At 43.7% G+C, this 15,574-nt stretch overlaps 1 protein-coding gene across 1 annotated transcript; it reads right to left on the bottom strand.

Annotated features, from left to right (window-relative positions):
* On the bottom strand, positions 1-10,835 carry LOC310796685 (aldo-keto reductase family 1 member D1-like). Its single transcript, XM_083658930.1, has 9 exons — positions 10,676-10,835; positions 10,349-10,516; positions 9,964-10,080; positions 8,991-9,068; positions 7,051-7,173; positions 6,678-6,787; positions 5,917-6,082; positions 295-377; positions 1-203 (listed from the first exon to the last, which is right to left on the bottom strand). Exons 1-9 carry the CDS (start codon positions 10,766-10,768, stop codon positions 161-163), a joined length of 981 nt encoding a protein of 326 aa, XP_083515056.1. The 5' UTR covers positions 10,769-10,835; the 3' UTR covers positions 1-160.
* Positions 10,836-15,574: the final 4,739 nt, after the last annotated feature.

Consider the following 15,574-nt stretch of genomic DNA (forward strand, 5'->3'; position numbering starts at 1 on the left):
GTTGCCATGGTGATTGAAAGTTAACTTGCTTTGTAGTACGGCTAAACCAGGTTTAAACTCAAACTTACTCGGATAAGGCATTAAACTAGTTTCGTAGTACAGGCTACTGGTGTAGGCTATATTTATGTAAATAAAAGTGATGTCCTGACATCTGAGGCATCTAGTAGTCATCATGAAAAGGATACTCGGGATGATTGCTCCACCTGTGGAGTAAATTAACCATTATAAGAGCATAAACATTTAGTATTGGCTCATTAGAGTGGAAGAACAGCAATCAGTCTGCAGTATACTCACATGAGAAGCTCCACAAAACGAATGTTCTTGTTCAAGTCCTCAATTGCCTTCATCTCAGCCTTAGAAAGTGAGAAGTCGAATATCTGCAAAAGTTGACAACACGCGTGAGGCAGAGTAACTACAAGCCGTGGCAGTTTAACAACAATCCATCCAGCTGTACATCCCATCCAACAATCCAACAACAGACGATGTGGGATGGGATCACACCAGTCGCGGCGCCTGCACCTAATGGTTTGTCTCTTACATGTCTCATAGAGACCAGAGGACTGAAATCCAAGGTCATCTATCCAATAAACAACCTGTGACATGTGGAGTACCACAAGGGAGTGTCTTGGGCCCCCTATTATTTTGTATTGTTATTAATGATTTGAAATCAGCTTGCAGAGAGAATTTGTTTTGAGTAGAAATCAAGCACACGTAGCGCGCTCGATTCCTAGGCTCGGCCGCTGCGCAGCCTCGCCCACCCTGCAGCTCGTCAACTGCACGGGCTTGCTCGCCAACTGCACAGGCTCGCTCGCCTGCTCTATTGGCATGTGCACAATTGTTCAACTTCGCATCACTGATGACATCACAATTGCTCGAGTGACCATCACTGATCACATCATGGAGTGCTCGAGTGACATCACTCAGCGCACAATAGGCCTATTTCACAAACATGGTGGCGGCCCCAGCAGATGTTAATTTGCGCTTCCGCTTTCTCCGCTCACTGTATTTCTCCATTCATTCGTCGTGATCCGATAACAATCGCGCAGTGTGAAAGCACTCAGGCAGTGGATGATGGAATGGACTTGCTGCAGCTTGGATCGAGTGACCATCACTGATCACATCATGGAGTGCTCGAGTGACATCACTCAGTGCACAATTGCTCAACTTCGCATGTCAAATATGGCTACATTCACACAGCAGGCACAAGTGGCCCGAATATGATCTTTTCCCCCCTAAGTGAAACTAAAACTGTAAACAACACATGAAACAACTCTGGGTTTACATAGAACAGCAGTGTGCTGCATGTGACGTTATTCTTCTCCTGTGCATGCGGGTCACTTCAGGGCCATGACATGTACACACTGGAGTCTGATATTGGCCACTTTTAAAAAGTCTGTGTGAACAGCCACACAAAAAATCAGATCTGAGCAAAAAAATCTGAATTGAGCACTAAGGTTTGCTATGTGGACGTAACCATAGACATTGTGACATCACAATTGCTGATGACATCATCCAATGTAGGACAAAAATGGAAACAGAGAAACAGACAGACAGAACCCACTTCCTACCTTTTATATAATATATATACGATTATGCTGACGATTCAACTATTTTAGCTTCTCATAAGGATGAGACTAAGTTGCAGGCCATTCTAAATGAGGAGTTCAATAACATCACGATCTGGCTTACAGATAATAAGTTGTCTCTTCATATGGCCAAAACAGAATTTATATTGTTTGGATCACAATCCAGGTTTCACAAGCTGGTATATCGACTAATATTGACCTTGGGGGTCAATTTTCTTTCTGCCAAATCCTCGATCAGCGACCTTGGTTGCTCTTTAGATAGCAACCTGGGAGGAAAGAGTATGGCACTAAAAGATCATGGGCAAGGTGAATGTTCAAGTTCAAGTTCAAGTTCAAGTTTATTCATATGTCCCAGAAGGGCACTTTGGGTTGCAGCAAAGCATAAACATAAAACAGTCATAAAATCACACAAAGCTCGATTCGAATGAATGGTAGAACAAAAAAATTAAGTAGAAAAGCTGAGCTTTGGATGCAGTGAGTCTTAGATTCCTGGCTAACTATGTAGTGTCCTGTTATTTTGATTATGCAATTTGTTCATGTTATGGGGGGATGGGGGGGGGGGGGGGGTTGCTCAGATCACACCCATTTTCGAACTCGGCCTTTATTTTGATCTCAACTACACACACCCGTAAAGTTTCGTGACTTTATCTTGCATCTTCTACAGACAGACAGACAGACAGAGATATAAACATCTGGCAATACTCAAAACTTCTCCTGCGGTAGTTCCCGCTACAATAGGCATCCAAGATTCTCCTGCGGTAGTTCCCGCTACAATAGGCATCCAACGTTGGTGCACCGGATGCACGTGCAACCCCTAGTGGCCAGATGATTTTTTATTTTATGTTGACATATAAACATATTTGATGAGGGCCGGCTCACCCTACAGGCAAAACAGCCTCCTGCCTGGGGCGCCAGTTCAGCTAGGGCGCTCTGTAGCCCTCACAAAACAACAACAAACAAACAAAAATCTCTGGTGTGCGCCCCCTCCTTTTCCCGCACCGATGCTGCAGGGTTGGAACCCCTGTTTGGAAAGCCTAGAATCGCCTATGCACACACACGCACGCACGCACGCACGCACTCACTCACTCACTCACTCACTCACTCACTCACTCTCTCACACTCACACACACACACACACACACACACACACACACACACACACACACAGCGGCGTAACGAGTCAACATTAGGCCCCAATGCAAGATGTTCTAAGTGGACGCTGCCCATCATAATGCAAAACAGACCGCCGTGCTGTACTTGACAAAATCTGGTGTCTAAGCACCATAACAGATAAAAACATATTTGGTGACGGCACACTTTCTGCGCTCTTATAGAATCGTTTTTCACTAAGACAGACAAGATAGGGTTAGGTCAATGTACAGCTGGGAGCACTGTTTAGAGAAGTCCAGACAATGCCTCCTTTCTTCTAATCTTTAATCAGCGAGATAGAAGATTGAAACAGTCACGGTCACTTCTCACACCACAGCCTAGGAAATGCTGCTGGCACAAAATCTCAGAAGATAACCATGGAAGTAAATAAACTGATATGAGATCATTCTGCTTAGTCTTATAACATTATTTCTGAGATAAAGTAGGGGAGAACAGGGACGAATGGAGCACTTTTGTGTTTTTCCCTCACTATGTAAAGATTGTGTCAGCTCCAGTTACAATATTTTCATGTGAGCAACCTACACATGTCCTCTGCCAATACCAACCAACCGGCAGGTCAAGGAAGCTGCGCAATGCTTCAATTGCCCCCCAGTGGAGGGACGGATGAAGCGGTTGTAAAAGAGGCACAAAAACAGGAAGGTAACGCATTTTTCTGGCATGTACTTCTCTTGGCATGTACTTCTCATTCCTTCATCAATTAGGCATCCAAGTAAGTATAAGTATTATGAAATACATTTTATTATGCTAGGCTATATGTTGCAAATTCATATAATTAGAGCTTGCATCTATCTATTTTTGCTCATGTGATCAATATTTTACCTCCCTTAACACATTGAGTGCCAGCGACGCCATATGGCGTCAAGAGAAATTTACCGTACGCTGCCAGCGACGCCAAATGGCGTCAATAACTCCAAATTGTTTTTTTGACGGGGGGGGGTGTCGATCTAAGCCTCTTACATCGCCTCTTACAATATGAGAGCTATTGAATGTGTCTAACCTATTTTACAGAACCCTTAGGTGGCGACAGCGCTCTCCAGATGAGAGAACGTGGAGTAAAACACACAGAAGAAGTCGTTGGGGAAAAGGAAATCGCATCGCATCCGTCCGTATGCAGCTGCTTCATTGAAGCATAACGTAGCTGTGCCTGCAGCAGCCAATCTGCTGTCACAATTGAGCACCTCCGTGTCCGCTGCTACAGCCCATCCGCATGTGGAGTTGTTATTATTCTCAACTGGAAGCATGGGAGCTGGTGACAAATACACGCGGCTGTAAAAAAGCTGGATGTAGCGGACTTTTCATTGCAGAGCACACGCAGAGCAAACGCACTCACAGCAGAGCCCAGAGAGACACTCCTCCCACAACGGGGGGGGAAGGAGGAGGGGGGTGGGGGGTGGGGCACGCAGGGCACTACAGCATACAACAGACCCAGGCAGCTGCAGCAGGCTCGATGCACAGAGAGCAAACAAGCTAGAATAGGCTATCTGATGCCCACCAGCAGTAAATCAAGACCAGCAAGAAGGTGTAGGGTCTGTGCACGCAGGGGCCAGCGCTGCTGGTTGCAGCTAAAAAATATTATTTGGCCAAACAAAATTCCTTTGTTTTCACTCTTTTATTGAAGGAAATTATTTTTGAGGTGTCATTACATCAGAAAATATTAGCAATGAGTCAATGATGTGCTTGAAATGCTTCCTTTCACAAAAGGCTGAATATCTCAGGTTTCTAGAAAAAAATGGCTGTTTTTGGTCAAATCAAGCTATCTTCTCCGGCTCATAACTAAAGAACGGAAAATGGGATCAATAAACTTTTTTTTGCAGGTGATAGAAGAGAGTCTCATCGTTATTTGTGCGTGTTCAGTGTTTACATAGTAATTATTAAAGAAATTATATGACTGTTTTAAAATGCATTGCGGCCTATGTGGCACAGTACAGCACCTTTTGCCCAAGGGCCGTGGCACTCAAAGTGTTAAATGGCTCATCCAAACAAATATTTCATATTTCAATATTTGCATGACAGATTACATTGCAATATTAAATACTTACCATTTAGCACAATAGTAGCACAGTGCTTCATTTGCCCTGCCTGTGTCTCCCTCCCTGTACATAAGCTAAGCTAACACAAAAGCTAAGCACGCTACATGAAACAATCACTGAGCTGTAGTCTACCGATAGGTCTGCCTGTCTGTCTGTAGAAGATGCAAGATGCAGTCACAAAATGAATTATGTTTGCAGCATTAAATAAATAAACTGTAAGACAAAATAGAAAAACACACCGTTTCCAATATTTTACTTACCGTTACTTCCCGTATTCTGTATTTATCTTGTAGTTTTTAGTTGTTTATGTCCCGAGGACTGCGGGTGAAAATTAGCTTCGGCTAACCCCGGCACTTTTACCGTTGTCATGTATGGATGATTCTGTACATGTATAACTGTCTTATTAATGTGCATTGTCCTGTCTAAATAAACAATAAAGTAAAGAAAAGTAAAGTAAGTAAAGTACCATTAAAAAATACATAAAAACAACGTTTTTGCTGATAAATCGGCGGAACCGAGACGCGGAGCGCTGAAATCTTCCAGAGAGTCATTGAAAAGGAAGTGAAACGTGAATCCAGAGTTTCGTTTTCCGGGGCCATGTCAAAGATAGTATACGAGGCCGTGTCCCTGTTCTCCCCTACTATGTTTGTGAACTCTTAATTTATCATCTTCCCCGGCAACCTGGATAATCCATGACAGCACCTTGACACTATATGTAAAATACTATGTAAAACTGTTTTATGTTATTATATTGTTATTTATTTGGTGAATGAATGATGTAGGTGGCACCATGGAGCAGATGCATTGGCTCATTGAGTACTATATATACTTACTGCTTACTGTTACAGCTTGGTTACTGGCTGTGTATGTAGTCAGTATCATAGATCTGGAGAGTTTTATGATACAATATAGTGAGATAAAGAAGAGGGGCCGTGCGTGTTGGCCCTTAACTGTTGCGGGACCCAATGCAACTGCATTTACCTGCATATATGGTTGTTACGCCTCTGACACACACACACACACACACACACACGCGCACACACACACACACACACGCACACACACACACACAGACTCAAGGTGAAAATACCAGCCCCGCTGTCACGATAATTAATAGCAAACAAACCAACCTGGAAGTTGTCCTTTATGCGAACAGGGTTGAAGCTCTTGGGTATGACCACTACCCCTCTCTGCACATTGAATCGCAGGGCCACTTGGGCTGTGCTCTTGTTGTATTTGTTGGCAATGGATCCAAGCAGCTCATCTTCCAACAACGGAGGGCATGTTAGGTTCACCCTGTTGTGCAGTAGGCAGTTAGTCTCACATCTGCTACACTCATAGAAATAGGTGCAGGTGCATGCAGAAAAATATCAGACTTGCATGAAGACAAATCCGCACACCGCTGCTGCAATACCACATGAGTTATTATGCTCAACACAGCACCAATGGGGCGGCTTTAGCTCAGGAGGTAGAGCGGGTCGGCCAATGACGCAAAGGTTGGCGGTTCGATCCCCGCTCCCTCCCAGCTGCTGTCGTTGTGTCCTTGGGCAAGACACTTAACCCTCCTTGCTCCCGATGGCGGCACCATCGGTGTATGAATGGGTGAATGTAGACTACCTACTGATTGTAAAGCGCTTTGGATAAAAGCGCTATATAAATGCAGGCCATTTACCATTTACCATTTACCAATGTTTGACAGTACTGCGTTTCATCAGAGTAGCCTATGATTATGAAATGCTCTTTCAACATGATACTCTAGTCTAGTGCAATAAATTCACCCCACTGAATTGAATGGAACTTTACTACAACACAGCAAATAACTTTTTATAGATAAAAAGACATTTTGTGTTTTATTCCCATAACTGAATGAATATGCATTTCTACAGCATACCAGGACGCGTCTCTGGAAGTCCCTATGGGGCTGTATCCCACAATGACAATGTCTTTTTGCAGGCAGTACTCAAGCAGCTGTGGCTGAGTGAAATAGGGATGGCATTCAACCTGTTTTAAAGACAGACAGACAGACACACCGCACACGCGCGCGCGCGCTCTCACACACACACACACACACACACACACACACACACACACACACACACACACACACACACGTTTTATTCCTCTGGGGCATGGTGCCCTAGTTAGCCCCACCATACCTCTCTGATCTATAGTTACAGTCTATAAAGAGCCTTCAGAGTCAGTTAGTCTTACATAATGCACATGCACTGCTCTGGGGACATGGACCGACGTTTTGTTGTCATTACCTGATTTGACACAGGTTTATGTTTCAGCCCAGGTTTGTTTAGGATCAGTTCCAGCTGCCGCTTGTTGAAGTTGGATACTCCGAGAGATTTTGTTAGCCCAGCATCTTTGCAAGCTTCTAAAGCCTTAAAAAGAGGGAGGGAGAATACAGTCAGAAATCAACATACCCTGATTTTTTTTATCAAACCACTCAAACCTAAAAAAAGAAAAAAAAAAAAAAGAGGAACTCAAACAACTGCTAAATAGGATCCAGACTTTGAGCTTCCTGTAAATTTGCTTGTACACATTTACAGGAAGCTGTAAATTTGCCAGTATGCCAAATGAACTTTATCATCTTTCAGGGCGTTGACCATTGACCATACTAAGTCTGGAACAAACAGGTTGCAGAACAGCACATACCATGAGGCTGTCCACCAGGGGCGGACTGGGATCATAATTCAGGCTGGGCATTAGATACCAAGCAGGCCAGGCCGATACAGGCCGACTCGCGTGGCGGTGTCCAATTTGGGCCGTTTGAAGCCCAATTTGGGCCGTTTGAAGCCAGATTTGGGCCGTTTGAAGCCCAATTTGGGTCGTTTGAAGCCAGATTTGGGCCGTTTGAAGCCCAATTTGGGCCGTTTGAAGCCAGATTTGGGACGTTTGAAGCCCAATTTGGGCCGTTTGAAGCCCAATTTGGGCCGAGTCCAATTTTACAATGAGATGCACCCACTTTAACCCTGAATAAAGTAATAAAACCACTAGTAAACCAGTAGGCGGCGCCTGGCCTGCTGTTCAGTGAGTGGCCTGACTGCGGGCACCAAAAACCTTTTTTTTTTCTTTTTTTTTCCGCAGGCCAGGCCAGGCCAGGCCACCGGGCATTTGCCCGACGTGCCCGATTATGCAGTCCGCACCTGCTGTCCACCCTAATTGCTATGCTTCCATACTGCTCACCTGGCGTAATCCAAGTTTACACAAGCCCTGAGATGCCAAGTTGACTTGAAAATATGTCATTTACATCATGTTTTTAGCTGCAACTTCACTGTAGCCAGGTGCTCAAGTAATAAGGGGAGCAGCTACTATATAGCCTCATAGCCTGCAACCACGCTGGCTGCATTTTACTGCATGTATGCAAGTAGGCCTACCTCACACCCCACATCAAAAAATCTGAACTATCCCTTTAAGACTAGCCTAAATAACAGCATTCAGTTATCTGCTTAATCAGCATCTGCTCCACTGTCTTGCTTCTTTTTCCTCATGCCATTTATTTTTCTATTGTTTGACTTCCAGATAAGATAACATGCCAGATTCACGCAGATTTTCTTGAATGTAGGTTTAACTTTCAAATCAAGAGAACGTACGAGAATCATACAAGTTTGTTGGGAATTACACGCAGCCCCTTTAGGGAGGTTTCCTACTGTGATGTCATGCCATTGCAAAATTGTCCAGGAGATGACGTGAGATTTTCTACATCATTGCAAATTGTCCAGGCCAGTGGATGACATGGGGCCCCGTTAGGGAGGTTTCAATGTCATTGAAAATCATCCATTGGTTGTGTAATGGCAAAGGATGAAGGAGTTGCGGTTACTACTGTGGAATAAAGTTGGGGGCCCCAAGCAGCTGCCTGCCTTGCCTGTTCACAAGCTGCACCTCTGCTAGTGTTGCTGCTACCCCCCCCAACCCCATGGTGTTTACAGCGTTGCAGTAATGTATTACGATGCAGTATTGGCGTATCATGCTCTTTCCAATGTTTGTTTTGTATTGTGTGAAGGCATGGTTTTATGTGCTTGTTTATGTATGTGAGCTCACTAAGATAAATCCCACTCAACTCGGTTGACATGGCAAATAAATAATGAATCTTGGATGTTAAGCTTTGTGATATGCAGGAATGCTGATTTTCTACAAATTGTTCAGTTTTGGTCCATGTTGTTCATAATTCAGATGCCAGTGCATCAACATGCCTCACCTCCCATGTAGCACAGAGATCTGTCTCATGGTAAATGTACTTCCCATTCTCATCCTTGGGGTAGAATGTGTCCCCTGGCTTCAGAAAATGACAATAAAAAAATCATATTAATACTAAACCTAAACAAGGTGAAATGGCATCAGCATTAATGTACAGAAAATTGGCAAATACTGGACATAGGTGTAGTGCCGGTAGAACGCGGGGGAACGGCGTTCCCATACTTCTCCAAGGGGTGTTTTGTGTGTGTCAGTGTGTATGTGCATGTCGAGCCAATAAAACGAGTGAAACTTGGCAACGTTGTCATTCGTCCTATATTTAAGGTGGGCTGAATGATTCACACAGCATCAACTCGTGGCTTGAAGGAAAAGGAAACATTCCACCTTAACTAGCTACAGCGCAGGGGAAACCTCGGTTTAATAAAAGCTATACTGAAACAGCTAGGCTACTGGATTTTTCAGCATCAAAATATATTTTTTTCCCCCAGTACCTCACTTTAACAAGTAAAGATGAAAAAGGCAGCCAAACATCCTTTCATTTTTCGGACCAGCTGCTAAAAATGTACGTTTACAAGCATGAAGAAACGATGTTAAAAGCGTGTTTCTTTTCAACACGGTTGAATCAAAAGTTAGCGTTAATCACGCCATTGCAATTTGCATCGCCAGAATTCGCCACAAAATTTAAAAAATGCCGGCCGCCGGTGATGATCAATGCCTTGTGCAACTTGTGTGATCGCTGGTTGAGAGATTGTTTAGCTGTTTGTGTTGATAACTGAGTCTGCTGAGTCTGCTCAGCAGTCAGCTTTGTTGGGACCTGTGCGTGTGCAGGTGTTCCCCATATAGGTGCGTTCCCCCACTTCTCTAGATAGCACTACACCTCTGATACTGGATATTGTTTAAAAACAGTGGCATGCTTTGTTCACTGTATCATCAGATTTAAATTATTATTTTGTGTGGGTGACGTTAAATACATTTACCTTGAAGGCTGTGGGCATTTCTATAATGTAGAGGTCAACATAATCAAGCTGTAAAGTCTTCAGTGTTCTCTCCAAAGCTAGCCGCACCAATTCCGGAGGATGGAATGTATTCCACAGCTGCATATCAGCATAGAACAAGAGGCAGTCAGTCAGTCAGCCAGTCAGGCAGTCAATACAGGTTTACAAATCACATTCTTTGAATATTTATTTCCCCAAACAGTAGCACTGTAATCTCACATGCACATAAAACACCAAAAACCCCACGCACCCCACACACACACACACACGCACGCACGCGCACACACACACACACACACACACACACACACACACACACTGACACACACACACACACACACACACACACAGAGAAGCTCTTGCAAACCTTTCCACAGTAAAAGATATCCTCTCTCTTCACAGTTCCATCTGCAATTTTCTCCCTTATCGCCTGTCCCACCTCATGTTCGTTGAAATAGACCAAAGCCCCATCAATGTGTCTATATCCAGCTTGGATCGCCACTTTCACTGATTCATATGCTGTTCCTTTAGGGGTCTGTTAAAAACACACTGTATGAGTTTTTCGTGGAAGCACAAAAAAAGTTTTCTCACACTGCAGTGTGTCATATTACTAGTGAATGTTTAATTTGTGTCCTATATGATAAGCAACAAAGCATTTAAAACGTGCAGATAACAGGGTAAAATGGGCTCTTACCATACGGGGATCTCCATAAGTTCCCAGCCCTATCAAAGGTATTTTGTTGCCATCACTCAAAGGGATGGAATGACTCTCAGCTGTTGGGTCCATTCTCAATGAAATGTCAAACTAGTCCAAATGAAAGTATAGTTGTTTGGCTCTACATCTAATGTCCAAGGCTAAACATGTCATTCCATACAACGGCATTACTGCATGAAGTGGACCTTGTCCTCTTGCTCTTCTCTTGCACCATCCAGACTCCTCCCAGACTCCTCCCAGACTCCTCCCAGCACTAACAGCCTCCCAAACAAAACCTTGAAACAGATGTTGAGATTGGGCACAAATTAGTAACTGGAGAGATGTTTATGAGACATTATAGGACATTCCACAGAGTATGACCTGATTTGACTTCACTGCAGCCTGAGCTGAGGTATCACAGAGACACATGAAACAAACGGATCAGGGCGCAGGGATGCATCTGGAGCAGGGCCGCCGCTCCCTACACGCGCACAACGCACGGGCACCAAAGTGGGGCACCAAACTTTGGTAGGGCACCAAAGTGTTGTCTAGGACGGCATCATCCAGAGCAGGAATACCGCGGTCAAACAGACCGTGGTAGGTGGATGCCCCGCAGTTTGGTAATGCTCCTTCTAAAATTAACTCTCCACATGGCCAGTTTGGCATTTTTTAACTGGCCACGGTGCCCCCTTAAAATAAAGTTGCGGGATCTCCTGTTAATTACATACGACGCAGTAAACAAACTCACGTGTCCCTCGTGACTCGTCACCAGTCATGCTGGACATCAGTAGAAGTGCGAGATTCCTCTCATTCCCGCAAATAACGTAGCATACTAAATACCGTGTTGTGGAAGCGATCATCTTGATCTGTAATGATCAGAACGGGTGTTGTTCAGAAAGGGAGATAAACAGCGGACTTTTCAGTCCATCTTGCAAGACGCTATTTTCTGCATACGGCAGATACTTCCTTCTTGGAGTTTCAAAATAAAGCGCCTCTGCTTCTAAAATGAAATAATTCAGGCATCTCAAGTAAAACATAACGAAATTACTATTAGCTACCAGATTTCTCAACACACACACACACACACACACACACACAAGATTGCATTTGTGAATTTGTCTTGGTAGGGGGTGGGGGCACAATGAGAAAATGTACGCTTAAGGGCACCCAAATGGCCAGCAGTGGTGCTGCCCATAGACACTCAATAATTGAGCCAAGATAGCCTGATATTGCTGTTTGACTTCATACTACATCAAATACATAAAAAGGTCTGCTGAAGGCATTTATTTGTTTCTGACTCAAACATTTCAGCTATATGTCATCTCCTTTTGTAATAACTAAATAATATTCACTTCCCTCCCCTGAAACTGTTTGGAGCCCCCCTGGGGAGGCCCCATTGGAGGCCCGCCTCTCACTTTGAAAACCTCTGGCCAGACTGGCCTAAAGGACATCTGTGGTAACCTGGGGTTTGAAACCAACACACTAAGGGCAGCCATAAAGCACTTGAGCAAATAAATCAAACATCAGAAACATCAATATACCAATCAATATAAATATATCAATATAAATCAATATACCAAGGTCACTGATTAATGCATCAACATTTATGAGTTAGGTATATGGAGCAGCAGTAAAAGAGGGAAACAGAGGGAGGTCTATAGGTTCAGTGAGTGAGAGATTAAAGAGCAAAAGTGCACGTTATCTATAGCCTATGTGATCTCTTCTTATCACATCTTGAGTGAGTGGACTGCATTCCAATGTGACCTGTATCCCGATAAGTTATCTGGATACAGGTCATTTAAAAACCAGGTGTAAATGGGGTGTAAGACTAAGAAAACAGAACACATTCCACCAGTTCTTAGGTCACTGTATTGGCTTCCAGCATGCCATTGATTTTAAAATTCTGCTGCTTGTCTATAAAGCGTTAGCCTATATGTAAGGCCATTTTAATTTTAATTTAGCGGTTAGGATCGATGTTTTTTTGTTAGAGGAAGTTAGAGGAACTGGAACTTAAACCTAGCAAACCTTGTGGAAACATATATATAAGAGGAACTGGAACTCAAACTTGCAAACCCTGTGGAAAAATATATAAGAGGAACTCAAACTCAAACTTGTGGAAAAATAAATAATACTGGATTTCAGTTAATCAATGAATTCATTCAACTTGGAAACACAAATCAGCATATAGACCTGATTGAACTTATCTTCAAGGATAATTTAGTTTGTTTTTTTCAACCTGGACCCTATTTTCCACACTGTAGCCTATGTGTCTAATAAAAATAAAAAATACAATTTTCAAATTGGTCGAGTAGGCTACTCACCGAGCTAGCCTTGTTTACAGCTGGAACAATGTGCTCAAACAAAGTACACAGTGTACTACACAGGGCAATCACGCACCGCATCGTCAATTCACGTTCGCTAATAAAACTGTTTGTTTTGGGCTGGGAGTCTCAAACTGTCAATAGTGTCTGGCAACATGGAAATGACTCAATGTATATTTAGCTGATTGATGGATATAGTTTCCCATTCAGTACCTCAGTTTTGGCCGCTTTTTCCAGTTAACTTTTCCACTTTTCCCTTGGGACACGGAAGAGTCTCCAGCACAGCGCTGTTGATGAGACGAGAGAGGGGAAATCCTCCGTGGTGACACAGCGCAAGCTTCGCTGTCTTGCTGGTTGCCCCTCTGTCTGCAGCTCCCATCTCTCTCTCCTCGCCTGTTCGCATGGAGAGGACTCCTACATGAATATTTCTCCGGGGGGTACGAGAAGGCGAGGAGAGAGAGATGGGAGCTGCAGACAGAGGGGCAACCAGCAAGACAGCGAAGCTTGCGCTGTGTGACCCATCTCACGTAAGCTGCGCAAGGAGCCCAAGATGGCGACAGACAACACTTTGCTGCAAAACGTGAGTCCAGAAAATAGTGAGGGTTTGTCCATCTTATTTAGGTCAGTGCACTAACATGCATTTTCTTTGATCAGATTGCAATTGGATAGTACTTGTGCTTGACCACATGAAAGTACAGGTGTAAATGCCCCCAAGACACATTGAGATTGGATCTGATCACAAGTGTAAATGCAATACATCCTCTCAATCCCCATACAATTAGTCACCAGTGTTTTCTGCTGCTCTACGTATGGAGCTTGCCTGATGCGATCGCAATCATATCTCAATGTGGACACTGGAAACACATATTAATACCAAATGTAATCAGGTTAATGTGGTTAAGCCCTATCCGATTGCAATCTGGTCACAGAAAACGCATGTAAGTGCCAGGTGTAAATGGCCTCCAAGAGCACATTGTCCCTCTAGAAGTCCTACTCTTCAAGAATATGACTTTAAGATGTAAGAAAGAAGTTTGTTTACATTTGAAAGGCCCAACAAAAGTTGCATAGTATACCTTTAACTATAGCGAAAGCACGTTAGTGCATGCCCATATAGAGCCCAGAGAGAATGCATTGCTGTGCCGTGCCGTAGGATACCTGCAGCTGCATACCTACTACCGAAAGTGAAAGTCAATGAGAGCGGTAGGCTATGTGTGATTTTCAACCAGACTGAATTTGTACTAATAAAGGACTGTACATTCCCGGTACTCCACAAAACACGACTTGACACTGGCTGGCTGGACTAGAGGCAGCCCTCATAACGGATGTTAATAAAGCTGTTACAAAAAGGAATGTGGGGGGGGATTGCTCAAGGAGGGCAGCATACTATTACCCTCTATTGCTCAGTCGCCACTGCTTCTGAGTATCCTTTCATACTCATAGCACAATCCCCATAGAAAACGTTTATTTTCATTCCAGCTAAAAAACGACACTATATCGGCCGCCTATCAGTAATCAGTTAATTTCCCTAGCCCCTTTCGGAACTGTGTCGGCATATGACGTGATCATCTCCCCTCTAGACTGCTTGGGGGTTTTAGCAGCATGAGAGTCTACTGTCTCATAAGGGACTGTGGAGGGGAGATGATCACGTCATATGCCGACACAGTTCCTGAAAGGGGCTATATATGAATTTCCCCCGATATTGGTCGGGCTCTAGTACCACCTTAGCCCCTTTCAGGCTATGCAGCTCATACACAGCCCCTTATACCAGTGGCTCTCATAGGCGGAGTTTGACTTTTAGCTTTGGGGGGCCACTTCTGCAGGAGTCAGATGCGGGCAATTCTTTTACGTTTTACATTTGAAATCTTGCCCATTTGAAGCCAGATTTAGAGGAATATCTCATTTTAAGGCTGACATCATCATGGTCTCTCTCTAATTATTGTTTAATAAGTATAAGAATGAAAATATAAGAAATATTAGAATATGAGTAGAATTGCAGAACATTAATACTCATCATTATTGTATGTTTAGTAATGTAATGTATATTATATAGCGCTTTACTGTTCACTGTTGCTTTTGATCGTGCTCAAAGACACTTTACAAATACAGGATAAAACAACTTTAATAAAGAGAAAATATTAAAATAGATGAGAGAGAGAGATATATTATAGGTCAGATGTGACTGGGGAGGACATTCCAGAGGGAGGGGGCGGCTGCAGCAAGGCCATGTCAGAGGCCCCCCTGTCACAGCTTTAGCAAAGAGATACCTGTGATGCTTGTCAACGTGGATATAAATTGTATGATCATATTCAGCCAGACAGTGAGATGGAGATTTACAATGGTGAGCAAAGATTATTATTTTTTCTGTTCTTTTTACGACTGGCGGCCTGGCCCCCCTGGCCCCCCCATTAACTCCGCCCATGGTGGCTCTCAACCTTTTTGAGCGACCCCCAAAAAACTTTAGGCTGGGGTTCGCGACCCCCCCGCTACCCAACCCAACAACAGTGCGCACACATTCACACACTGATTTCACTCACTCACTGAAATTGTTATGGTACATTAAACCATTGGAGATTTAATC

Source organism: Poromitra crassiceps (assembly GCF_964638095.1).
Source record: "Poromitra crassiceps genome assembly, chromosome: 2".
NCBI lineage: Eukaryota > Metazoa > Chordata > Actinopteri > Beryciformes > Melamphaidae > Poromitra > Poromitra crassiceps.